General features: G+C 41.8%; 1 protein-coding gene across 1 annotated transcript in view; it reads right to left on the reverse strand.

Moving 5' to 3' along the window:
• LOC103902517 (protocadherin alpha-C1) overlaps nt 1-25724 on the reverse strand; it is an 86377-nt gene that overhangs the window by 27144 nt on the left and 33509 nt on the right. Inside the window, exons 2-3 of the mRNA XM_019473204.1 lie at nt 14893-14951; nt 12542-12630 (exon numbers count right to left, since the gene is read on the reverse strand). Coding sequence (XP_019328749.1) covers nt 12542-12630; nt 14893-14951 — 148 coding nt within the window. The remainder of the gene's footprint in view (nt 1-12541; nt 12631-14892; nt 14952-25724) is intronic.

Consider the following 25724-nt stretch of genomic DNA (forward strand, 5'->3'; position numbering starts at 1 on the left):
CAGGTCAGGTTGAACGGGGCTCTGAGCAACCTGATTTAGTTGAAGATGTCCCTGCCCACGGCAGGGGGGTTGGACTAGATGAGCTTTAGAGGTCCCTTCCAACCCAAATTATTCTATGATTCTATGTTTATCATGCTGCTTTATTTCTCCCACCTGCAGTGAAGTCTGGGAGTAACTGAGGCAGATAATCCGACACTAATGTTATTAATTTAATTCTTCTGTTTCCAGCTACACATGTGGGAGACTCTGCTACCTACTTAGCATAAATTTGCAGCAAAATAATAATCTACCAAGAACAGGTAATTTTTGTCATGAAGAGATGACATTATGCATGATAACTAGAGAGAACAAATCCCTTGGAAACCTAATGAGTAGTGTGGTGCTAGCACACTCCTCCTGCTGACAGTCTATGCATGCCGCAGTTGCAGGTTACTTCTTTGGGCCAGCTTATCCTCTATATGTGACCGAATACATTTGACTCCAGGCATTTGGAAAGGACACTGCTTACCATTACAGTCTGTCTGCTTATACTGTCTGAGATGACGACGGGAGCAGTTTGAAATGGTATGGTGAACACTGAAGACAAAGTATTCAGTTACTGTACTTATTAATTATGACCACTTAAACACCGCTATAGGCATGCAAGTTGATTTACCACTAAAATGACAGCCTTTTGCTCCTGGGACCATACAGGATCATGGAAAAGTAATACAGCACACGACAGTGAAAAACTGAGAGCAGGAGAGAGGAGAATGTAATTTGCAACTGCAGATCCTGAGATGTGTTTAATGTGTAACGTTCCTTGGTAATGAAAAATCCGGTTTGGATTTTGTGTCTTAAAAGCAATGTTGTAAGGTCTGTAGGCAGTGTTTGAAGGAAACCTGCGGGAGGAATTGTTCATTCTACATTTTTTAGTATTATGATAATATTTTTAATACAGGTTTTGCCATTTTTCACTTGCTGCCTTTGTTCAAAACCCCTCTGATTTTATTCTGAGTCTTACAACATCCTGTTCTTCCTTTAAGCTCAGCTACCGTATTCAAGTGATTATGTGCAACAAAAATATCAGAAAATTGAATCAAGAGAACTAAAGAAGCTTCAGGACTTTCTTGATTGTTTTTGAGCTCAGTCTATGGTTTCTTGATTTCCAAGTGCCTCCCAGTGTATTGAAAATCTGAATGTGAAAAACCTGCTAAAATTACTTGAAGACCAGAGCTTGCCTCTTGAAAATAACTAGGTATTTCTTTTGCAAGGTTTGAATAACCTAGCTAGAATAAGCAATCCATAGGACCAGGCACTAGGCCAAGGAGGTGTGATTACAGGATAAGAAGGTATAACCTAAGGCAAAATCCCTCGGCCAGCTCTAGTAACCACAGGGACGAATGCAGCAAGGGAAGGGTAGAGGACCTCTCTTGCCATTAATTGTCTAAGTGAGCCTACGGAGCTGCACAACTAGGTATTTAATCAGTGCCACTCCCAGCCCAGGCAGCAGCCTGTCTTGTGTGGGCTTCAATATTACAGGCCTGAGATCTGACCTTTGCATGGAGATTGAACTCCCTTTGCAGCCCCTCAAACCCCACCCCACTCTATGCAACAGCATAGCACATGCTCCAAGAGAGCCTGTGAATCCATCGGCACAGGATTTGCTTGCCAGTCAACAAATCTTGCTTTTTCAACAGCTCCTTTTCTTAACAGTCAAAAAACAAGTCATGGAGGCAGGCACAAGACAGAACTGGGCCACTAACAAATGCAAATGAAGCGCTTGCTCTGTTCCTAGTAACAAAATCAATCAAAATATAAGCAATTTAATTTCATGATGCTCAAACCACTACCAATGAATTCTATTCTAGCTCCAGCCTCCTTGATAGCGTTTGTCGTGGGATGAACTGCTGCTGTTAACTGTTTTGCTCTGGTTGCCTTTTGGTATTTCATCCTGGCACTGTGTGCTGAGCTGGGGTGTGCACGCTCTGCACAAGGTCCCGCAGGCCGCACCAAGTCTCCCCTGCCTTCTCTGAACCTGTCCTATCTACCTGTGCAAGTAGAAGCAGCACGCTATTTTTCTCAGCACAAACACACAGAAACAATTTCCACAAGATCACAAAGGGTTTGTGGGGTTTTTTTCTTCCTAATTAAACCATTTATTTTGCTAGCTGTATGTGCATGCTAAGAGGGGATGCTTTTAGGGATGGGTGACTGTAATTATACAAGACAAGAGCAGAGAAGCTGCACTCAGATTCATTCCCTCCACAGCCAGAGCCTTGATTTTCTAAGAATTAAATCCCCATAATGAAGGGGATGCCTTTGCATGCTGCTATTACTGTTTTACATCTCTCATTACACCCTCTGAGTGCACACAAGTAATGACTGAATGAGTTTAGAGTTTAGCTCTCAAAATAAATTCAGCATCTCTAGGTCAATGTTACATAACTTAGAATGTTTGCTGGAAAAGTATGCACAGTATTGCAGTATTGCTTTCTCTGCTTTGTGCAGCCCAGTTCTCTTCCGGCAGTCCCACCAAAGCAAGGATAAGGCAAAGAGATCGGGGGGTGCAAAAGAAAGAAACATAATAGACGAGAGGAATGTGAAGCAGCCTCTGCCTGCCTCTTTAAAAGCAGGGCTGCTAAAGGTCTGACATCACAGGCAAAGGGCCTGTAAGCACAGCAGTGAAACATAAAGGCTGAAACAACAACCACAAAGTGTTCAGGAAGCCCTGACCGAACAGGCTCTCTATGGCTCAGCAGGCTGGAGAGGAGCAGGGAAGGATGCCCCGAAACAGGCTCACAGCTCTGTTACTCTTTGCTCACCCCTGCTGCAGTGAGAGCATCTGGGGCCAGATGGATGCTGATCCAGTCCTCAGCGTGGCCAAAGAGCACTCGATGATAAGAATAATTTTAATTTTTCTGCACCTTGGTTTTTTTTCCTTTTTAAACCAGGATAATGATCATTCCCTTTCCCTTGCGTTCCCAGACTTTGTCTGCCCTGCTCATGTAAGTGGTAAGTTCCTTAAGGCAAGGCTTGTCTTTTGCTATTTGTATGGGCTTTATGTAGTGCCATCTGACCTGAGAGGCACTGCCACACTACAACGTTAATAACAGATGCTGAAGCAATGCCCAGTTACAAAAATAAACACATGAAAAATACATTCATGACCCTTGTGTACAGCAAAGTGCTGCACACAGGCAGACATCCATTAGGGGAAGATGGAATATCACAGAGTGGTCTGTACTCCCTCAACCTTTCTTCTCCTTCCATCGCTTGCGATATACATACATTTCGGATCAAAATTTCTTAGAATTGCTTAGAACCTTCCTTATTTTATCCACCTGTTTTCTATCAGTGAACTGTATATTGCAAGAGATAACAGGGTTGAAATTCCTCTGGGATCATGAATATGATAGGTTGTTTTAACATTTACTTGAGTAGATTTTCTTAAAAGAAAATCTAAAAGGACTAAAATTAAGTAGAGAAAGAGGAAAAAAAACCCCAAAAGGCAAACACAAAAGGGAGGCACAACAGGGAGAAAATAAAGCAGCTGTGAGCTCATGTGGAAACAATTTGATTACCATCAATTCCCCAAAGTACTGACCTGCTAAACACTTGTTTAGCTTATAAGTTCTGACAAGATCATAACCCAAGGTAGTACAGCTGCAAGTGAGTGATTTTTCTATTTATTCATTGAAACCTCTGAGAAAATAATAGAGGTGGGAATCAAAATCCATGTCTTCTGCGTAGCTACAGAATATTACCAGTAGGCATGCAGGACAAACTCCCTGGTATTGTTACCAAGATCACAAAGCAGCACGTGCCTAGAGCAATGGACAAGTGAAAAAGTTGCTCAGATTTGAAAATTGGACTTCATTTTATTTATAAAATAATTTCCTACCAGATATCTAGGAATCAATCACATCATCTGGCAAATCTATTTTTTTGAAAGAAGTATTGTTCCTCCGCTTTTTTGCTCAGTTACAGCATCATCTGGGGTATGACTAACTTCTAGATGGTAGGTTAATCGGGGTGGCTCACGTGATAAACTAGCTGGAGTTTCTGGTGTTTGATTCAAAAGAGTTAACAAACTATTGGCCATTATAGACATAACAAAGTTATAATCAAAATAATAATCATAATCAAAATCAGGTACTTTTCAAGAGATGTTACTTTCTTCCTAAAACAAAGAGTAGAGTTAGTAACAGCTATCAAATGAGAAACATTTTTTAGGTGCAACTGTAACTTCCTTTTTGAGGAAGCAAAGAGATTATTATAGGAAGAGATGAATTAAGTAGACAAGGAGTTACTGTCATTAAACTTTCTCCTAGCACCTAAATACAGAAATTATAGCCAGCTAGCCAGCTAAACCGCTTGTGTAAAATCTCTTACTTTATCACTCCTTAAAATGACAAAGTCTTGAGCTGCAGCAGCTTTTGTCCACAGTTTGGGAACACCTGCTTCGTATTACTCAGTCACAGAAAATCACTAACCTTTTGCTCCTGTTACTCTTATTTTATTCCAGGTTTTGGAAATTTTGCAGGTTTCATGTGTTATTAGTATCTCAGCTGGAGCTATCAGTCTTACATGGATCTTCAAGAAATCTGCGTTGGAACAATCACCCCATGTGGAGATCAGAAGTTGGACGTGGTCATCTCCACTTTGGCAAATTCAACAACTGGCTCCAGTCAGGGACAAATGTGGCCCTAATCTAAGTGGAAGGGCTGCACGTGCACAGGGACTTGACTAAATGACGAGATGCACAAATGCCTTCTGCATTGCCTGGGGCTAATGAAAAAGGTTAATTCCTCTCACAAATCTTTGCAGCAGGTGGAAACAAGAATTCTCCACAGTATATGGAGACATAAATTCTTTGAAGATCATTCTCTTTCACAGTCAAAATGAAAACAAAGTCTTAGTCAAATATATCAAGACAAACAGACCACACAAATGTGAAGTTTCCAGCATTAGCCTTTTTCAAATTCTGATGAGTCCTTTTTTTTTTCCCCTTACACTGAGTCTCCAAGGACTAAGGCATCACACACTATTAAATCTCTCATCCAATGTCATCTAATTTACTTGGTACACCCCACTGAAAAATAATGAACCCCGTGATAAAGATCACAAATTCTATTTCAGGTCAGTCATGGGTTTTTTGGAGCTAAGAGGAAAATAACAAAATAACAGAAAGTAAATTTAACAGTAGCCAAATCATGACTGCAGTTTCTGTATAATATAATCTATCTTCCCCTCCTTTCTTTGCCCACTCAGCTGAACAGAAATCTAAACTAACCTATTCATTTACCTAGTCCTGGCTGCAAATACTGAAAGCCCAAATTGCTGGTTCAACTATAGTTTGCATGTGGTAAAGCAGACAAGTTCCTGGTTGGAACAGTCATCAGCTTTTAAAAAATAATAATCAGTATGTCAAGCTGCATCTGCCATTAAAATATTTACATTTTTTGACATGTTCCTTTGAAAAATCTTTCTGATTTCAAAATGCTTTTCTTCAGCCCAAGCAGCATCTGAAATTCTCAGCCCTCTCCAGCTCCCATCAGGCTGTCAGAAATGAGAAGCATTTATCACAGAAAATTCTTAGTTCAGTGTGAAATATTGAAAAGGTGATGTGTGGCCAAGCCAATGATCTACATTTCAGCATTCCTGGAATAACAATGCAGAGGGGAGACACAGTGGACAGATGAGCAGGAAGAGACCAGAGTCGTTAGATGAAAGGAATAAACAAGTTTTGAAGAGAAATAGGGAAGAGAGAGGTGCATACTTGGCAAAACAGATAGGTAACAGGAAAGAGGTGATAATGGAGGAAACAGAAGTGGAAAGCCAAAGAGCTGGAAGTATACAGGGAGCATCCTGGGAATAAAGCGTACTTGGAGTAGGAGCAAAATTGAGGACTGTGCATCGTGTTGAAGGTCTCAGCAACTAGACGGTATTAACTTGAGAATTCAATGACCAAGGTCAAAACATGAGATAAAAGAAAGGGATTTAGCCTTATATGGTCCTAGCAGATTATTTCTATTTCAGTATAGTGTCATTGCTCTGCATCTACATGAGAAAGCTGGCGTGATTTCCTTCTCCAGACTCTACTGAGCTGGTAGAGATACTACAGCTTTAAATACCGATTTTAGTATGCTTTATGGGGATGATTTTTTCCATGATCACAAGAGGCTGTGATCCAAATCTCTATGATACTTTACGATGTAGGCTTAGGAACTAGTTAAACTGCTTATGACCTTCATTTTGGACATTTATTATATCACTGATTTGAAGACTGATTTTCACGACAAACATGAATAACTTGGCTGTTCTGTATTTTCCCTATTTTCTCCTTTAAAAATATTACATATATTATCACAGTGGTTCTTAGACCACTTAGGTATGGTTCTTAGAGCTGGTATTTTGATATGTAGGTATTTCTGGCTTTGAAAATTCAAATTATGAAATTTCATAGAAAATTGGTTATGGATTAAAATAAGTATAAAGGATACAGATGTGCACAGTTGCATTTTCTAGCTCCTTCCATTTTAAACAGCTGCAACATTCTGCAACAAACCAAGATCCCAGTTTTGTATTCTGGGTTGCTAATCAGTTATTATCTTTTACAGCTTTAATCAATGAACTGCGAAAGCTAAGCCAGACCAGTGTTCTGTGCCGTTATTTGTAAATTAACCTTTACCAGTCTCAAAGCAGCAGCACTTTTCGCCCCTGCACATTCTTTGCAGTGACTGCTTGATGAGTCTTAATCAGCCCCTTTTTCTGTAGATAAGGAAGGTCATTTGAAGAAGGTGAATAGAAACTCACTGACATTTAAGAAGAAATTGTTCTCCATTTACAACCACAATGTAAAGCCATATCATATGAAATATGTTGCACCTGAGGTCTTATAGCACTCAGTTATTTTCTTAGGCTCTTTCTCTTTAAACTGAATTTTTAGAAAAATACTTCAGAAGCCAAGAGCCTTGTGACAGTATTGTGGTCCCCTGTGAGCTTTTACCGGAGTGTTATGCCTGCTGAATTTCAAGAACAGCATCTGTTGCAACAGTGAGAGAGTCAAACTTAAAAAAAAAAACCCACATTCATTCTCTTCTGTGCTGATGTTAAATGGTCGCAAAGACAGAGAGAGATCAAATGATTATTCCATGAAAAGAACAACTAACTTCAGTGTGGCTTTCTGTCCCCCTCATCACAGTCTATTACCCAGTCTCGGTGTGCCAATCTTCTTTCCAGTGACCTATGCTCAGTAGTCACTTAAGAGTCTACACTGTACCATTCCCAATGCTATCTGCCTCCTGCAGACCTCCTAGCATCCTTTTCCAATTGTTTCCCTCTACCAGATCCTCTGTGCTCACCTTCCTCTTCCAAGATTTTTACTCATGTCCCCCCTCACGTCCTTAGATTTCTCTGCTCAGATCTCTCCCGCTTACACTAATGCCCCATCTCTCATCTGGGCCCTTCTCATACTGTTCCGTTGGAAGAAAGTGTCTCTTTCTGACAGAACGTTCTTATTCAAGTAGGATTTACTTGCTTGACATACAAATTAGCCTGTGAAACACAGAACTGTGTATACCACAACTTACACTAGATAATTATAATAATTTCTTCTCCTATCAATGCGTTCTTGGGCACTTTTCTTAAAATCCACACAAGCATCCCCTTTCCCTTTCCTCACAGCTTTCCCACAGTCATTCCATTCCCAACACTCTACCCCAAACCAGCAGTATAAAACTTACTAGGAAGACTGACTTTACCTTTCAGATCATTTTGCTTATTTGCCATATTTATAGTTGCTTCTCATTTAATTTTCAGTGTTCATCACTTACTCTATAGCCCATGCCCCATCGATGGACCTCTTCTACATTCCAGCTGATTGGAGCAGGAACCATCCTCCGAGAGCAACTTAAATCTATTCCAGAGCAACTGTAGTTCCCAGCATAAAACCTAAGAGTCTCTACAGTCTTTCAGGACAGTCTGAGAGTATATGGGCATGGAATATCCCTAGCTAGCATGGCATGTGTAAAAAGGTCACAGTTAGGCAGGGGGTAAGGAACAGCAGGAAAAACTGAATAAGAGAGGAAAGCTGTGGTAGACACAAACTTCAGAGGGCAAACGTTGAAAGAGTCAGGCTTGGGGTGACAGGAAACAAGGAGCTATATACAGTTTTGTATAAAGATTTTATATATATACAAACATATATATATATAAAAAAATATGTATACACATAAATATATAGCACATACAGTCCTCTTCAGACCTAGAGTTGATCTCTGGGTTTCTTGGTTATAATATTCCCCTGCCTTTTCAAGTAGCTATGAAACCCATAGCTAACCTGTCTCTCCTGCTTATTTCTCTTAAGGAATAGCAGCCAATATTACTACTGCTGTTTACTTGGCCAGTTCAAGGGATAAACATATGCACCATGAATATCAAGCATGGAGAACTGCCCATGTTGAGGTCAGTAGATTCTCACACAATATAATTGCTTTTTTCGTAAGAGTGCTTTAAAAAACAAGGCTACCACCTCTCTAATTACCTGGGAAAAGGAAACAAAAATGATAGATATACTTAGAAGAACGTTATCACTGCAAGATCAGAAGCATAAAACTAGCATATTTTAGGATTGCATTTGTCTATGCAACCTTAATTCAGTCCCTTGTGCATATTCCCCTCTAGCATATTTCAGGCCAGACCACTGAAATCCTAGCTCCCTTGAAGTCAGTGGCTATTTGCCATGGACTTCAGTGATGCCAGTATTTGACCCATAGTCTTCACCTACACGGTTCCAAATTTCAAATGCAGATTTTTTTCATGAGGTCCTTTCCTCTTTTGTTTACAGAGTTGTCTGGATGGAAGTATATTTTTCCCCTCTATATATGCGGTGTGTGGCCCACTGCCCTATTTACTGCACACATATAAAGCCTACATTGAATAGAGGACTTAAAATTCCTCGTGGCTGTTTTTCATCACAAAACCTTATCGTTCTCCTGAGTCTTATATGTGCTATGAATGTGTCTTTAGACTGTTTTGTGAAGCACTTGCATTACCGGTTCTGTTTCGTAGATTGGAACCTGGAGCACAGAAGTACACACCGATTTGTCTAATGCCCACTAGTTCTAAGCTCTGAATTATGCATAGGTCTGATTTATTCAGAAGTCTTCAGTGCCGTATGTTTAGAGCAAAGTTTCTGTTCATCTTAGTTTCTATTACAGCCTCCCACCACTTCTGCAAATCAAGCCCCAGTTATTCCGAGTTAGGCATCCAGAAAATAAAGTTCACTCAGACTAGTGGTCGCCTATAGAAAGTCTAATATAATTGCCAAATCTGTTGAAGGACATAGAGCAGAAACCAGAAATCTGTCTGCATTTCCTGGACTCACTATATAGCATGTGAGGGACAAATGAGATGCCCCAGACAGCTAAACCCCATGCTGTCCTCTACCCAGAGGGAGTTTGAGCCTTCTTGTCGCACTTCACTTGGAAGCATCCTGACTACAAACCTACAAACTATTGGACTGGTGCATAAGAAAATGCAAAGACAAATTAAAAATTCCAGATCGAGATTTCCCCTGCATGGGTGAAATATGCAATAACGTCAATAGGAGTGTTGTCAGTCAAATGAGGACCAGGTTTTGCTTGGGCAACACATATTTGCTGAACATTGTGTGATGTTTGAGTACAGCTACGCGTTAGGAATTAAGGAGTTACTGATTCAACACTTGACTTGTTCATCCTTCTTAAAGTGTTCCTATGACATCATCTTTGAATGCTCTCACTGATTAACTCTCTGAATCTGTCTCTGTGAGGCATCTTATCTGTACCTTTCGTGGATTGTTAAATTAAATGAATGGTTTAGTGACAAACTGATTGGGATTAATCAATTGACTAAAACAACTGCATGGAGAATGTGTGGAAAGAACAGACTTGGAAGTGGTTTCTAGTAATCAGAAGTCGAGACCTGCAGCTGCCACAGTATGCTGATGATAACAGAGAAAACAAATAGCTTATCTAGGAGTTTATCTGGACACAGGTGCACTCCATTCACATGCAAATACTATGTCAGGAGCAAATGCATTTGTTGTCTCAATCGACTGCAATTGACTCTAATGAGTTCAATCTCTTCTGAAAAGCATCAGTTGTGTATGTTAACCTGATGAAAAACATTACAGGTCTTGAAACTAAACCAGAGAAAGAAAGAAGCATTGAAAGAGATATTTGTGGGAAACTGCAGATAGGAGTCTAAAACAGTGGTAGTAAATTGCTGAAAATGTGATGCGTGACGATGTACTTAAGTTATGAAAATTAACACAATCACTAATCCTAACTGAGATTTCCCTATGAATCGCCTATTATCGTTTGCTGTTAAGGACCAGGGATATCTGTAGCTTTTGCTTACAAGAGAAGACTATTACCTCAAACCCAATAAAAAAAGGACTAATTAATGTTATGTCAGGGTCACTAATCCTTTCGGAGTAGACAAAGACTAAACAAATGAGTCTTCATTGTGCAAGAAAAAATATTCATTTACGAGGAACCTGAGTCACAAAAATTGGATTTAAAGGCAGCTGTAACTAGTGTGGGTATTCTGTAATGCAATTTTAATTAGTCACATTTTCCTGTATGGCAGAAAAATTTCCTGTGGCTGAAGATATTTCTTGAAACCTGTTTGAACACATTACCTAGAAATAAAAACCACAGAGAAACAATGATCTACAATGCTCAGTCCAAGGACCAGAATAAACAGCCCTGGCACTTGGACTGTCACCTCTCCAGCTGCCCAGCTCCACAGGGCCTCCTGCCAGCTTCTCCTCTCACTATGCCTTACAGTTTTCTCCACCCTACATAGCCACCAACATACAGAGCAGTGTGTGTGACAGGGATGCATTCATTGCACAAGTGCCTCATTGCATGGTCATGGAGCAGTAAGAGCCAAGGGTTACTGCTGCTCCTCAAACAGAGAGATGTTCAGGTTCCCAAAGTGAGTCTAAAATGATAAGACCCAAAAAGAATAGCAGGGAGGAGTTCAGATAGTGGAACAGGGTTCTGGGACCCAAATGCCAACAGACCTCCTCAGAAGACAGGACCACCCTACCTTTGCATTTACATTCAGGTACTTAGAAATCTGCATTACCCGCAAGCAAACGTGAGGGTGAGTATTTGCATCCACACTGAATTGCATCCATACTGAACTTGGAATAAGGTAATACACTAAGTGCTCAGTCAAGGATGATTAGTGCAGCTGAAAAGCCTGAGGGAACCCCTTGTAAAGGTTAGAGTGACTTGTGGTGACATTTTCAAATGCAAGCTCAACAGTTATGTGCCCTTCATAACATGCACGAGCTGTGTCTTCCTGCAAAGCCTGCAACAGAAGGAAGAGCACACAAAACCCAGGTAATTATAGCCTAGGGGCCCATTATATATTATATTAATTTCAAACCTGTTTCTGCAGACAACTCTTCTGCAACACCAGTGCAGGTTTTGCTGGGCACCATTAATTCATGGATATGTTGTAACTGTGATTGCAAATCCTGAAGTTGCTCCTCAGCCCTTTATCCAGGTAAAATTCCCATTTAAGTCAAGGGAAAGTTTTGCACCAAAAAGTATTAAATAAAGCAGCTCTCACATCTTCTCTGATAGAGATGCCACTTCTTGGCCTTTGACCTGCCTCTGTGATATGAACATCTCTCCTCATTTGAATTTCTGGAGGACTCATAATGCTCGCAGAGCTGTCATACAGGGCTCACAACCCTACACAGGGCATCCACTAAGTTGACAGCTTAGTTTGGACATGACTGAAACCTCTGGTCACACCAGTGACTGGCTGCTCCACTACCTCTGTATATTATTCCTGCCTCAACATAAAAAGTGAGAATATTTTATTGCCTGCACTACAAAAGACAGAGGTGATTTTCTTTTCTTAACTCAGTTAGGACCTTTTGCCAATTCTTATTGACTGCTGTGAAGTCATCAGTCAGTGACTGAGTAAATGAAGCTACATTCTAAAATGTATTTTTGGTCATTTATGTTGATAAGCAAATAATAGTTTAGTTTCCACCATCGTGTACTAGTGAATGAAAATAGCTAGCAAAAAAAAATAGGTCTGATTTCACCACAGAAAATGAGAAGAGGCATTCAAAGAGACTTACTGGGTTTGTAAAAATAACAAAGGGCGAACTGATAAGCTCCTACCCCAGTTTTACTGTTCTTTTGAAATGGAGGGCAAATCAGCTCTAGACTCAAGGATTTTGAATCTGAATACACACATCAGAACTGAAGCCCTTCCACTATTCCATTACACAAACCAATAACCTCCAAAGGCAGGGTGAAAGCTGGGATCAAGGACTCTTATCTCCAGTGCTCCTCTGAGACTGAGTAAAGAAAAAGATGCATTTTATGCTTTATTATTCCACTCTACTTAGATTCCACAGATTAATTTACAAGAACTTCACTCAGAGACACAAAACAGAACAAAAACTAAGATGGAAGCATGAGGAGGTCTACTGAAGTTAACAGTAGTTCCTCACATATATTCTGGATTTTCACACCCTTACCTGGAGTAGCACTGGAGACTGTTGGCCACTGCTGATCAGGCCCTCCTGGTCCTCCACGTAGGATTCCTGCCTCCTCCATATGCACAGCACTGAATAAGCATATATCATAGTTAGATTATACAGTTCCCCTCTGCCCTGGGCTTTATAACATTACCTTTTCTTGCTACTCTTCAAAGGTCATAACTGTTTGTTGCTGTGCAACTACCGCTATAGCATTGCATGATGTTAGCAAATTCTGCTGGAGCATTGGAGAACTAGCTATTTTGCCTTGCAAAAGTTATCTTTGAATATTTACTAAAACACAGTTGTGGCATAATTTATAAAACAAACATACCTGCAGGACACTTTGCTTTCACTGACTGGAAGTCGCTAACAAGGAAGTTACACACCTTCTTTGCTGTTACGACGTATTAGCATTAAAGCAAATGATAAAAAGTTGGTGGAGTTCGTTCTGAGCTTCTGTCATTATGCTACTTTAACAGATGCCACTTTCCCAGGTTACTGCGTGCTTCTCATTAGCAATTCAGAAAGAGAAATACATTTTCTCAAATGCAGAAACTAACACAGCAAATTTTACAGTACGTCGTGAGCACTTGGCCTTGAAAGCACCAATTCTGCTATTAGCCAGCACCTCAGATGGAAGGAAAAGAAAAAATCTGCTACTTTTAATGCAAAACTAAGCAAGTATTTGTGTGCAATTCCTTAGAGAAACAGGATTCTGTGACCGTGTCCCTGCTCTCTGCTCATCTGCTTCTCAGCTCCCTTCCACACTCCCAGTTGAACTTAATGGGCGGTTTCAATCAAATGTCACAGACGTCAAGGGTCCTAGGGATACCAAATTTCTGCAAGTTTTATTAAAAATTAGCGTTTTATGAAAATCATCACCTGGGCAGGTCACACAGGCTCAGAACCTGAGATTTCAGGTAAGGATGGGGGCTATCGATGTGAGAGAGGAACACATACAATTTCCCAGAAAGGCTTCATTAGCTCCCCTACTTGTGCACGAATTGCTTTAAATGAGCTCTGACTTTTCATTGATTGTTCAAGTAACTTCAGGCAAGATCTTGAACTCTGTATAGAAAGGAACGTGGATCCACAGGATCATGTTGGGAATACACGAGAGCACGCCTGGCTCTGAGGACCGTAGGTAAGATGCTTGGGTAAGCAGGAGAATTCCTGCTTCAGGATCCTGCTCCCCAGACTGTTTATTCATTTTGCAGTAAGCAGTCAGGGATTAAAAAAACCCACCACAGCAGGAACATAACAGAAGGAAAGCAGTTTGCCCAACAGGCCACAGAATCAAGCTTGCTCTTTCTTCCTTCCTTTCCTTCTGGTCCCTGAGGTTTAGGTTCCTTTTTACACAGCAGCCCAAAGCCAGCTGGAGAGGTACACTGTGCCCTCACCCACATGAAGCACAGCCTCAGGGATGGACAGTCTGAATCTGAGTTTTGGACTTCAACCTTATGAAGACTCCTCAGCCCTGTGGATAATGGATAAAAGGTGATGACTACAGTCCCATTGCACCAACAATTTTGGGAAAAGCATACTGTCTTGCACTTTGTAGTGCCACTAGGAACTACTGCAGCCTTATAATTACATCTAAGCCTGCAAGGTAGTCTTATTAATCATGTCAGATTACACCTGAATATATAACCAGTTTTCTAATCTGCTCAGGAAGGGAGAGCAAAGATATTATTTTATTTAGGCTCTACAAAAACAATTTTATAATTCTTTTTTTTCAGGTGTACAGAGTAGCAAATTATAGCAGAGTCTGCTTGTGATGTTAGGCAGAGGACTTTCAAAGATGTCTAAAGAGATTTGGATACAGCCTCACTTTTCCTTCTTTGAAAATCCATCTCATATCTTCAAAATGTCCTTTAAACTGTATTAATCATCTTGATTGCACCATGTGGTTAATAAACTGACTGCAGGAGCAGCATACTTTTATGGTAACGAAAGACAAGATGGAAAACACATCAATGCTGCAGTCAGTCTTGAAACATATCAGCATAGATGATTGCAGGGAGCCTTAAAGTAAACAAAAACTGTATAATCACAGTTAAATAATTCAATAATTGGAGCAATTATGCCTCGACAGTCAATGTATAAAAAGGCAGGAGGTAAACACAAAACGCCCACAGATCTATGGTAGTATAATGATAGCGCAAGATGCAGTCAGACTGAATCTGTAACACTTGGAGGTTGGAAGTGACAGCAGCAGAACTCAGGTGCTTTCCATCTCAGCGTACAGACCTGGTCAGCGTAGGGCATCAGAGGAGCCAGACAGCTTTGTCCTTTTCACAGAGGACAAAGACAGAATTCCCCTTCACGTGGGGAAACACCATACGTACCTTTGCATTCCTGCCCTTAGGGATGCAGAGTAGCGCCAGTCAGGATTGGGGTGTTTCGGCTGTAGAAACAAAAGCCCAGGATAATGTTGTTAATGTATGTTAGACGTGCTGAAAAGCATATGCATCTGGCTAATTTTGTCAGAAGAGTCTAGATGGAGCTACTCAATATTTGTGAATATTCAGAACTGCCAAATCCACAAATCTAAAGAAACTTTCAAACGGACACACAGAGATTGTCTCTGCAAAAAAGAAACTGGTTTGCATGCCAAGGCCTTTGGCTAGAGATGATCTCTGTGGAACATTTAAGACTGGAAACTGGTGGACAGTTATTTTGTACATTCATCAACATTCTGGGCATAGGGGAAAAAACCATCATAAATCCATAATACACATTGTTTGTTTACCTGATAAGCTGAGGAAACTCAAGCTCCTGCGCTGAATAGCATCTGCCTAACGACGTATAAAATACAGCCCCCTGTGAAGGGGACATGCAGGGTAGTCTGTTTGCTGTGAGGTTTCTGCTGCCATTTAGCGTGCTGCAGAGGACTGCACTAGATTGTATCAGATTTGCAGACTGAAGAAAGTCTTTTACCAAAGGCAGACATGTTCTTTCATAATATCAAGAACTACCACATTCTCCATATTCATGAGAGGGCATAACAGGTGGAAGGGGAAAATAGCCAGCAATACCCTTTGACCAACAAACCTCAGCATACGCTGATCTGCTGCAGAATGGCTTGCTAAATAAGGAGATAATTAAGAAATTCTCTGTTGATCAAAATCCAGAAAATCTCTTTTGTGTTGTCAGGGGACCATCACAATAATTTTCAACTACAGCCAATGAATGCAAGCTCAGATCCTTTAAAATTAAGCCCTAAGCATATAACAAGGTTATTTCTCAGGATTCTCAAGTCATTATTCTGTAGGTGATATCACAGCCAGTGCTTAACTTCAGGCACTTGAATTCAAAGAGAGAACTTATGTCCAGAAACATAATGGACTACACTCATTCCTGGTGTGTCTTGTACAGTGCCAAACACACAAATAATATATGACAGTAATGGTTTAATTCTCTTCAAGCTATTGGAGGCAGATAAGAAATGAATTTTGTCCCATTACTTGAAAGAGAAGAAGAAAGTGTTGAATGTTCTGAATTATTTAAAGCCAACTCTGTCTTTCCTCTTGAGATTTGGGGTATGCTTTTCCCTGGATCAATAGGTTTTATTCAAATAAAAATGGAGCAATTACAACTTACACTATCACTCTATCACCATATTTCCGGGGTCCAGCATCACTCAAGAGTGAGGTGCTCTTGGATGATGCGCATCCTAGTATTCTTTATGGTCCGAGTTACACAAAAGGGAGGAGGCTGCTATTTGCAACCACACATCAAACATCTGTGCTAGCAATTTCCTTCCCATTTAGCCCCCAGTTCTCTGGCATGCTCAGGTTCTGCTGAGGTTAGCAGAAAGTGGCTTGACAAGGAGCCCATTATGCATGGTTCCAGTATTTTCTGATTCGTTCCATTTTGGCCCCAGTCCCAGGGATGTCAAAGCAACTCTGAAGTCAACCATGCAGTAATAGCCAATGAAAGAGGATAGAAAATAATACACACTGATCAGACCCTCTCCTGAGTTTGCCTTTCTTGACGTATGAAGGGTGCTGACACCAGAAGATTTGGCTTTTCCTCTGCTGGGGATTTTCTTACAGCAGTGGAACTGCCGGGCTGGGGGTGGGGTGAAAGCCCCTTTGCTCTTTTTTGTGATGGGAGAGGTGCAGGTTACTGATTTGCACAGGATTATAGGCAGTGTGAGAAGAAGGAATCTTACCACAGTCCCAGGCAAAGCCCAAATGAAGTGAGATTACATCAAAGAACTGGAAAGGTCTGACACGAGTTAGATAGGAGTGAGGAAAGTGGAAAACAGCCACTCGCTCACAGTATATAGATTTTTGGTTTTCAGCTGAGAGCTTTCCAGCTCTTGGCTAGAAGAAAAAAACCTATGTTTTGTTGCAGTGGGAACTTTCAGACACCAGATCATAAATGGGTGATGATGGCAGGAGAAACTCATCAGTTAGAAATTCGTCATTCACTCACTCCACATGCATGGACCAGCATTCACCATGTCAATATAACAGAAACAGCAGCAATTAGGAGATTATGGTATTTTCAATTTTTACTATCCAGAAGCTGTGGCATCTTGTGGCTACTCCCAAGCAGTTCTCTACTTGTTATTACTCTTTAGGCAGGGCTGTAGTGCTGCTCCCAGAGGAGCAGAAGAAGGAAGGAGGGGACCGGATCAGAAAAATATACTCTGGAGGTGGAAATAATCTATTGCCACAGTTGACTTTCAGACCTTTCAGGGGCTGTCTTTTGTTTTCAACTGTGAAAAATTCAATGTCTGGGACTTCTCTACTTTTTGAAGTCTTCATAGGAAGAGCAGGCAGTTGGGCAGCAGTCTGCCTTTGTCTAAACCTATTCTTACCCAGTTTTACCATGTGCACACTGCTTGACTGGGAACTTTCAGGCCTCAGCAAGAGACCTGTCTTTGTCCCACACTTGTGTTATCACAGGCCAATGTCCTGCAACTGGCAAAATCGGTGCAATTCCAATTTTGTCAGTGTAACTGGCTTCTCCTTTTGTTCTGTTACAGACTGTAATTCTTTAAGATCCTCTGGTCGTAAGAGAAGAGTTGTTTCAATACATCTTTAAATGAGATTGGGCAATTAGGAGCGAGAAAAGTAAAAAGCATGACCAATAGCAGAAGCGACAGCATAGTAGAAGAAGTAAACCTGTTCAGTAATATCTTTCCCCAGTTCAGATGCAGCAGTGTTGTTTCTTATAGATCCATCAGGCATTCACAATCTGCATGCTTGGGTTGGCTTACATCTGTGGCTATCAACAGTCCACCTTTACCAAACCACCCACTGAAACCTGCCACATTGACGTGTGCTGTCACACAACACGCAGTCACTGCGTCATAACACGATATGGCCGATCTCAAAGTAGAGCAGTGTCTTCAGCACAGTCCCACAGGACAAGAGTCTGCACAGGAGCTGTCAATTGGCTCCTCTGCAAAGGAGTCACAGACTTTGCCGTGAGAAGTGTAGCTGTGTCATAAATCAACAACACCAGGACAAGGTACAGCTGGCCAGGAACCATGAGTACAGAGAGGAAGCACAAAGAAGAATACAGACTCTGAAGTGGTCCAGATGCTTCCCAGTTGTGTATCCCCATACTGTCGCTATGTCACACAATGCTGACAGAGATATTATTGTTCCTTTTACCCTCCCCAGCTCCCAACTCATTACAAGACCCTGTTTATCACACGCCAGCCCTTTCGACTAACTTTAAGGTAACCTTAGCTTGCCATTTCCCTCAGAGATTTTTGGAAGCCATGTATCAAGTCCAGTGGTCCTGTCCTTACCTCGCAACAGTGGAGGTGAGGGAAATCACACGATCCAGCACAGAAGTAATCAACCATTCCCTGTTTCTCCCATCACCTGCTTTTTCTGATTTAGTAACAGCACACATCATCATAGTTGTGAGATGAGTCAAAATCTGCCCAGGTGCCAGTTGTCACTGCACCAGGTGAACACCTCATGCCAACGGTTTGCCCCTGCTGGTTCTTCCAGGCACCAGGGTTACATTCTGCCAACCACAGAACCACAAGCACTAATGTCACGAGTCAGAAACAACCAACCCTACTGAAAGTCTGATAAACAACGTGAATGTATAATATAAAATGGAGCCACCTTAGTAGCAAAAAAGCTCATGCAAAATTTCACACAGTTGTTTTCAAATTGCACAGCATGGGTTAATTTAAGAATTATATCATTGGTTCATGGAGAATAAATTTAATTAAAAATACATTGTTACAAACATTTTGCTCAGTCCTCTTCTTTAGCTAATACTTTAACACAGTAAGGATTTGTCCCAAGGATAGAAGGAATTTCTAAAATTTTTTAATGTTGTCCTGATCCCATATTCATGAAAGTCAATGCAAAGCCTCCCATTGACTTCAGTGGGTGTTAGAACAGGGCCTGCTTGAGGTAGAGAAGTGTGAGTCAAACATTTACAAACAGCTACCAGATGATGAGACTGCTAAAAGCATCCCACTCCTTTCCTATTTCCACACAAAAGCACGACAGAATGACATAAGGTATATTTATCAAATACATCCGCTTCGAAGCAATAATAAAAGGCCTTTTAGAACCCCTGACCACATACAGCTCTGCTTATTTTCCAGTGAGATGATGCTGACAGATGTGGGGAAACAGAGGCTTCTATTCCTGATTTCCTTCTGTAAATGTTTAGAATTAATTTGATGTGGAGAACAAACTATTTATAGACTGAACATGTGTTTATCATACAAGAAATCAGAATGGAAACTGGAAAAGGGTGTAATTCAGAAGCCCAAAGATTTTCCTCCTGGCAGTGTTCATTTGCATTCCTAACTCTGAGAAAACTAAGGTGAAAGAACAGGCAAGTGCATCTGTAAAGTATACTTAATGAGTTCCCAGAGAAGGAAAACTCCTCTGCTTAATATTGGATGCAAATTTCTGCTGGCACAGCAGTAAGCATCAAACCAAGAGTCCGACTGCCCTGAAGCACAGAGCACTGTCCCTGCTTAGCACAACAGGTTCAGATACTGCCACTAAACAAAAGAACAAACATTTGTAGTTAACCTTTACAATGTCAGTGGGGCTGGAGAATTTCTTAAAGGCTTAAGTTCTTGAACTGAGACTGTAAGATATTCCACCATTAATACCTTTAAAGCCTCTGTGAGAAATCTCTTGGAAAGACTGCCCCTGACAATGCTGTGGGTTTACTAGATTTAGACACTTCAAAACATGCTTGCGTTTTAAAGCAGTATCAAGATGTGTTCAGCTCAAGTGTTGTTTGTTTTTTTCCATGTGTTTAGCAAGCTGGTTTTGAAGTGCAAAATACAGAGGAAGAGCCAGAAGCAGAACAAAGAGCCGTAAAACTCTAGTGAAGCCCTGGGTCTTACCATCACCAATGTGCAGCTTTTGTTCCTTCTGGAAAGCGTGCATAGAGCACCACGCAAATTTATTTATGAACATTACATGAACCATCACATTTTGTCAGCCACTTGTGTCACCACACAAAAAAGGGTACAAGGAAATGTATAATCAGAAGAGCTGATATCTATTTCTATCAAGTATCCAGACTGCCCACTCATCATTCGGAATGTGCCAGGCTGCCTTCTGGGGCAGAAAACTTCAGTTAAAACATATGTTGTTTTGATTGTTATTCCCTGCATTGAAGGGAAAAGGTTGTCATGAGACGCAAGACATAATGAATGAGCTTAACCGCACAGAACGTTAAGAACAAGACGGAAGAGATGAAAAGACAAACCAAGGACCACATACTAACTACTCGGATATCGCTTGGCATCTTTACAGGCATATGATGAAAGGGACTCCAGACTAAAGTACTGAAACCTTTCCTGAAAATGATGGATCATCACTGCAGCAGTGCCCAGTAAAAAAATCACATCTTCACCCCCCCCCTTCACATCTGCGTGCACCCCCCTTTCGAAAGGCAGGAATCCAGGCTGCCCATAACCTCACACAGTGTCAGCAATGAAGCCACAGTATTTTGCTATCTCTATATTTTGCCTACACTGCCTGCCTGGTCACCCTGCAGTAGTTATTTAGCTGATGAGAGAGCGATACCCATTAACCCCACGTTCTGATCCTTATTCACCAGACTCCTGCCAGCAATAACTGTTTCTAAGGTTTTCAGTGCAGCTGTGTTAGTACATTTCTTCCTCTACAAAATACACTTGTTTTGAGATATTCTTAGAAACCTATAAAGGACCACACAGGCAAGCAGGGTGAATGCAGAAGCACAGGCTGTCTTGCAGAAACAATCTTCCATTTCACCATCACTACGCTAGCAGTACAAGTCAGAATAGTCACACGGGAATCAGCGCTTCAGCAGATACAAAGAATTCCCTACCTAACCTTAATACCCTGGGTTTTCCCTTCCACTGCATCCTTCTAATGACCCAATGAAGTCAGTCACAGCTTAGTGTAAAGTAATTATTAACATCTTTGACCTTACTAGTAAATATGAAAAGGACTAAGACCTTATTGCATCGAGTGTTACTGAGATTAATCCCAAATAACTTTGAAATATTTTTCCTCTCACTGTATAAACATTTGCAAAATATTACCCTCTGTGAAACCCTACGTATGACATGCATGCATAGAAAGCCCATTCACCTGGTTCCACCTTCATCACTGAACAACTAACAGAAGATCAATTTCCCAAAACTGTAAAAAAAAAACCAAATGGAAAAAACCCGTTCACATTATCCAAAAGTAACATACACATCAGAGACTAACTTTCTAAATCAATGCAAGGACAATGATACCTGTTGCTATGCTTCATAGGTGAAGGCGTGGGCTTTTAAAGACTGATTGAAAGTTCACTTTACCTAAAAAGAGAAACACAGTTCTCTGAAGAACTAATAACACAAAGATCATTATCCTTAAAAAGTAGAATTCAGTGTTGCTAAGCAATGGGTGGCATTTTCAGTGCATATGCTGAGCTTGAAACAAGGGAAAGACAAGATTTTATAGTATGTAATTAGCTAGGAACTAGTAATTAGTGAATGCCATTACATTCACCCATTTTCTCATGTACACCTGGCATTGATACATCTTCATAATATGTACTACCATGGGACCGTTTAAGAAGCAGAGGCCTAAGAAAAGAACTTGTGATGAGTAGAACTTGTCAGAATTTCACCTCTGTTTACATCATACAGAACTATTTGAAAAATTGATTCCTCTTTTGGATCATAACGCCACACAGGCAGGCATTCATCAGTTTGTTCTATATGTCTCTCTACTTTTGCACTCCAAGTTTGGGCTGGCTTTGCTGCCGCTGCCTGCTCTGCACTGGTGTTCAAAACTTGCTAATTCATTGCATTCAATGGAGTGATCTCTAAAATGTGATAGGAATCTGTCTGTTAAACTAATCTCCTACTGCTCTTGCATCCAAAGTGAAGCCACTTTCAATTATTGCTCCTCTTTTTTTTTCCCCAGAAAATCAGATTTAAGGTGTATATTTCACTCTTTGATTCTTCAGCTTACATGCTTATAGAGTCTGTCTCATGTTCCCTCCTATATCAAACAGATTCCAGGCATTTTATTATACTCAGAAAGATTTTAAGGTACAAAAACTGTGTAGAAAAAGGAAAAACACCTCCCCCATACCCTGCCACTGTGGTTTATAGAAAAAACACTGCATTAATTTTAAACGGATTAGTTTTGAATGGATGATCATGACTCTCTAAAAGCATTTTTATGGAAGGCTTGCTAGTCCTTAAGATTTGTGCATCTTTGTGTAACTAAACAACAGTTGCAAAAGATGTTAATATCTTCATATGTGAATAAGTATAAAGAAATAAGTTATATTTCTGTGGCAAGAATACACAAGTCAGGCTCCTTTCTATCCCACCACAGTTACTCCCCTAGCTTTCCCACGTCTGGAGGCATAGCACACATTAATGCACGAACTGATCTTATGTCTGTCACAATTGTAGGGTACAAACAACACACAGTAATTGCAAATTTTTCCTTTTGTGAACCAGAATTAGCCTCTCCTGTGACTGCTTCTCGGCTTCGTTCCAATATGTGTGGAAAGGAAACTGTACAGAGCATGCAAACCACACACTAACTGCAGACTGCCTGTATGCTAGCATAAAGCAACCGTTAATTCTTCACTGTGGGAAAATATTGAAAAGGTTAATACACTGCTGGTCAAACCATAGGTATTAAACAATTTTCAGTAGCAACCCAGCAGGTTAGAAGTTGTCACACCGTAACATAATGATGGTAACTTGCTGTAATTCTCTACAAAGATGTCACTGGATTGTCACTGTCCAGAAAGCATGACATGCAGCACTGGGTAGAACAAACATTACCAAAGGAGGGATCGCAGTTTTCAGACAACTAAAGCATGCCCACATTAGTAAGCAATATTATTGCAATGATCTAAATTCAACAGCTTTGCCTAGGTATGAAATCAACGTAGTAGCAAACACCTATAACTGCCATAAAGTAAACTATTGATTTCCAGGCTAATCACTTCTTAAAATTTTTTTTTCCTGCAATATTAGTTTTAGCATTAAAAATTTAAGACCACATGTGTCATTCCCTAGCACTCTGTGGCAGCAGGCAATTTTAGATCTGTAAAAGAAAAGGGAAGGAGGCAATACTCTATACAGCAAACGCCACAAAAATGAAGTGAATCTCAAACAACAGATGCATATACTGAACTTACCAAATGGACCCTGAAAGTCCCAGTATTTACCTAGAAACAAAATGTATTGCACAGATTAGAATTCATTAGAACCATGTTTCATAGCTGGGTGAGCCCAGTGAGCCCAAAAGGGAAGATGCTTAATCTGAGTTTTCCAGTTTGAACCTCTGCTTAAGTACAGATTTGCTCAGAGCACTGTGCTGACCATTTATCAACGTAGCCTCACCTCATTAGGAGTAATGGAGTCATTTTTAAGTATGATCAGGTTTTGTGCACTCTGCCCACTCTGTCCTGTCAGATGCCTCTCAGTCATCACTGCAGAGGGAGCAGTAGTTCCTGTTGGGCCACAGGTATTGTAAAACATAAAAGTGTCACTTCCTGATCCTGCAGTTAGGCATGCCTTATAGCAGTAGGTCTTAGTGAGAGACCCATTGCCCCTCACTTCAATGAAATGGGGTTGTACTTTTAAACCGTGGGGCAACCTAGCATCGATGTTGTTGTTGGCCTGCTTGTACAATTCAGCAGGGCACCGTTCTCTGACCCCACAGAACCCTGCACAGCAGGAGTCCCCATACAGACTGTATCTGTAGCACTTGATAACAGTAAGCCCAATGATTGTGAAAAGGAAAACGAAGGAGATGGCGCTCAAAGCGATAATGAGATAAAGAGTGATCTCTGAGTAATTGCTCGGAGTTTTAAAGTGCCTTCTTGTATCAGGGATGATTTTGGAAACTTTGTCCACCACGGCAACAGTGATGGCTACTGATGAGGACATCGGTGGCTCTCCATTGTCTCTCACCTCCACCGTCAGGTTGAAAGTAGGTGTGATGTCCTCCCCCAGTTTGCGAGTAGTCCTAATCTCCCCAGTATGGAGCTCTACCCTGAACAAACCTGGATCTGAGGTTTGCACCAGGTGGAAGAACAACCAGGCATTTTGTCCTGAGTCCCCATCGATGGCTATAATTTTGGTTACCAAATATCCAGCATATGCCAAGCGGGGGATCATCTCCAGGGCTGCTGAAGTGTTGGTTGAGGTAGGGTACAGAATCTGTGGAGCATGGTCATTCTCATCCACCACGTAGATGTGGACAGTGACAGTGCTGCTCAGCGGTGGGATCCCGGCATCCTGAGCCTGGACAACCACCTGGAACTCCCTTAGTGTCTCATAGTCAAAGGACCTGACAGCATACATGTTGCCGCTATCAGATTTAATGGAGACATAGGAGGCAACAGGTAGCCCTTCAATCTCCCCATCTAGTAGAGAATAGGATACATAGGCATTTTCAGCGACATCTGGGTCAGTGGCTTTGATGGTGCACAGCAAGACACCAAGGGGGTTGTTCTCAGGAATGTAAACTGAGTACACAGGTTCTTCAAAGTGTGGAGGATTGTCATTGATGTCGGAGATCTCCACATAGATCACCTTCTGGGAGGAGAGAGGGGGGCTCCCAGAGTCAGTAGCCGTAACTGTGATGTTGTAGGCTGCTGCTTTCTCGTGGTCCAGTTTGCCCTGGGTGATCAAGGTGTAGGAGTTCTTGAAAGAGTTGAGTGTGAAGGGGAGGCCAGGAGGGATACGCAGACTCACCTGCTTGTTCAGCCCTGAGTCCTGGTCAGTGACACTCATCAGGGCCACCACAGTTCCTGCCTTTGCATCCTCTGGCACTGGGCTGTACAGGGAGGTCAGGACCACCTCAGGAACATTATCATTGGCATCCACAATGTTGACCAGCACCTTGCAGTGCCCAGCCATAGAGACAGGGCCCTGATCAGTGGCTTGCACATAGATCTCATAGGAGGATGCCTCTTCGTAGTCCAAGGTACCATTAACCCGCACCTCCCCTGAATGTGGGTCCACACTGAAGAGCTGCCTCACCTTCTGTGGGGTGTAGCTGCTAAAGGAGTAGATCACATCCCCGTTGGAGCCCTCATCGGGGTCTGAGGCATTGAGTTTGACCACTAGTGTGCCAGGCAGGGCATTCTCCAGAAGGCTCACGGTGTAGGTGGAGCGGTCAAAGGCAGGTGGGTTGTCATTGGTATCCACAACTCGCACAGAGATCTGGGCCGTACCAGACTTGGGGGGATCCCCACCATCCACAGCAGTGAGCACCAGCTGCTGCAGGGCACTCTGCTCCCGGTCCAGTGGTTGCTGCAGCACCAGCTCCAGGAGCTTGCTGCCACTCTGAAAGCCTTTAAGGTCCAGGGCAAAGTGGCGGCTGGGGCTGAGCTGGTAGCTCTGCACAGAGTTGGTGCCCACATCAGGGTCCTGGGCACTCTCAATGTGGAAGCGGGCCCCGGGCACAGCGGACTCACTGATCTCCAGATGGTAATCCTGGCGGGGGAAGCGCGGCGCGTTGTCGTTGATGTCCAGCACCTCCACCTCCACGTTGTGCACCTCGATGGGCTGCTCGATGACCAACTCCAGGCTGAGGAAGCAGGCGGGGCTCAGCTCGCAGAGCGCCTCGCGGTCCATGCGCTCCCGCACCAGCAGCACCCCGCGGCCCAGCTCCAGCTCCAGGTACTGCCGGCCGCGCCCCGC

Source organism: Aptenodytes forsteri, unplaced genomic scaffold (assembly GCF_000699145.1).
Source record: "Aptenodytes forsteri isolate BGI_AS27 unplaced genomic scaffold, ASM69914v1 Scaffold694, whole genome shotgun sequence".
Taxonomy (NCBI): Eukaryota; Metazoa; Chordata; class Aves; order Sphenisciformes; family Spheniscidae; genus Aptenodytes; species Aptenodytes forsteri.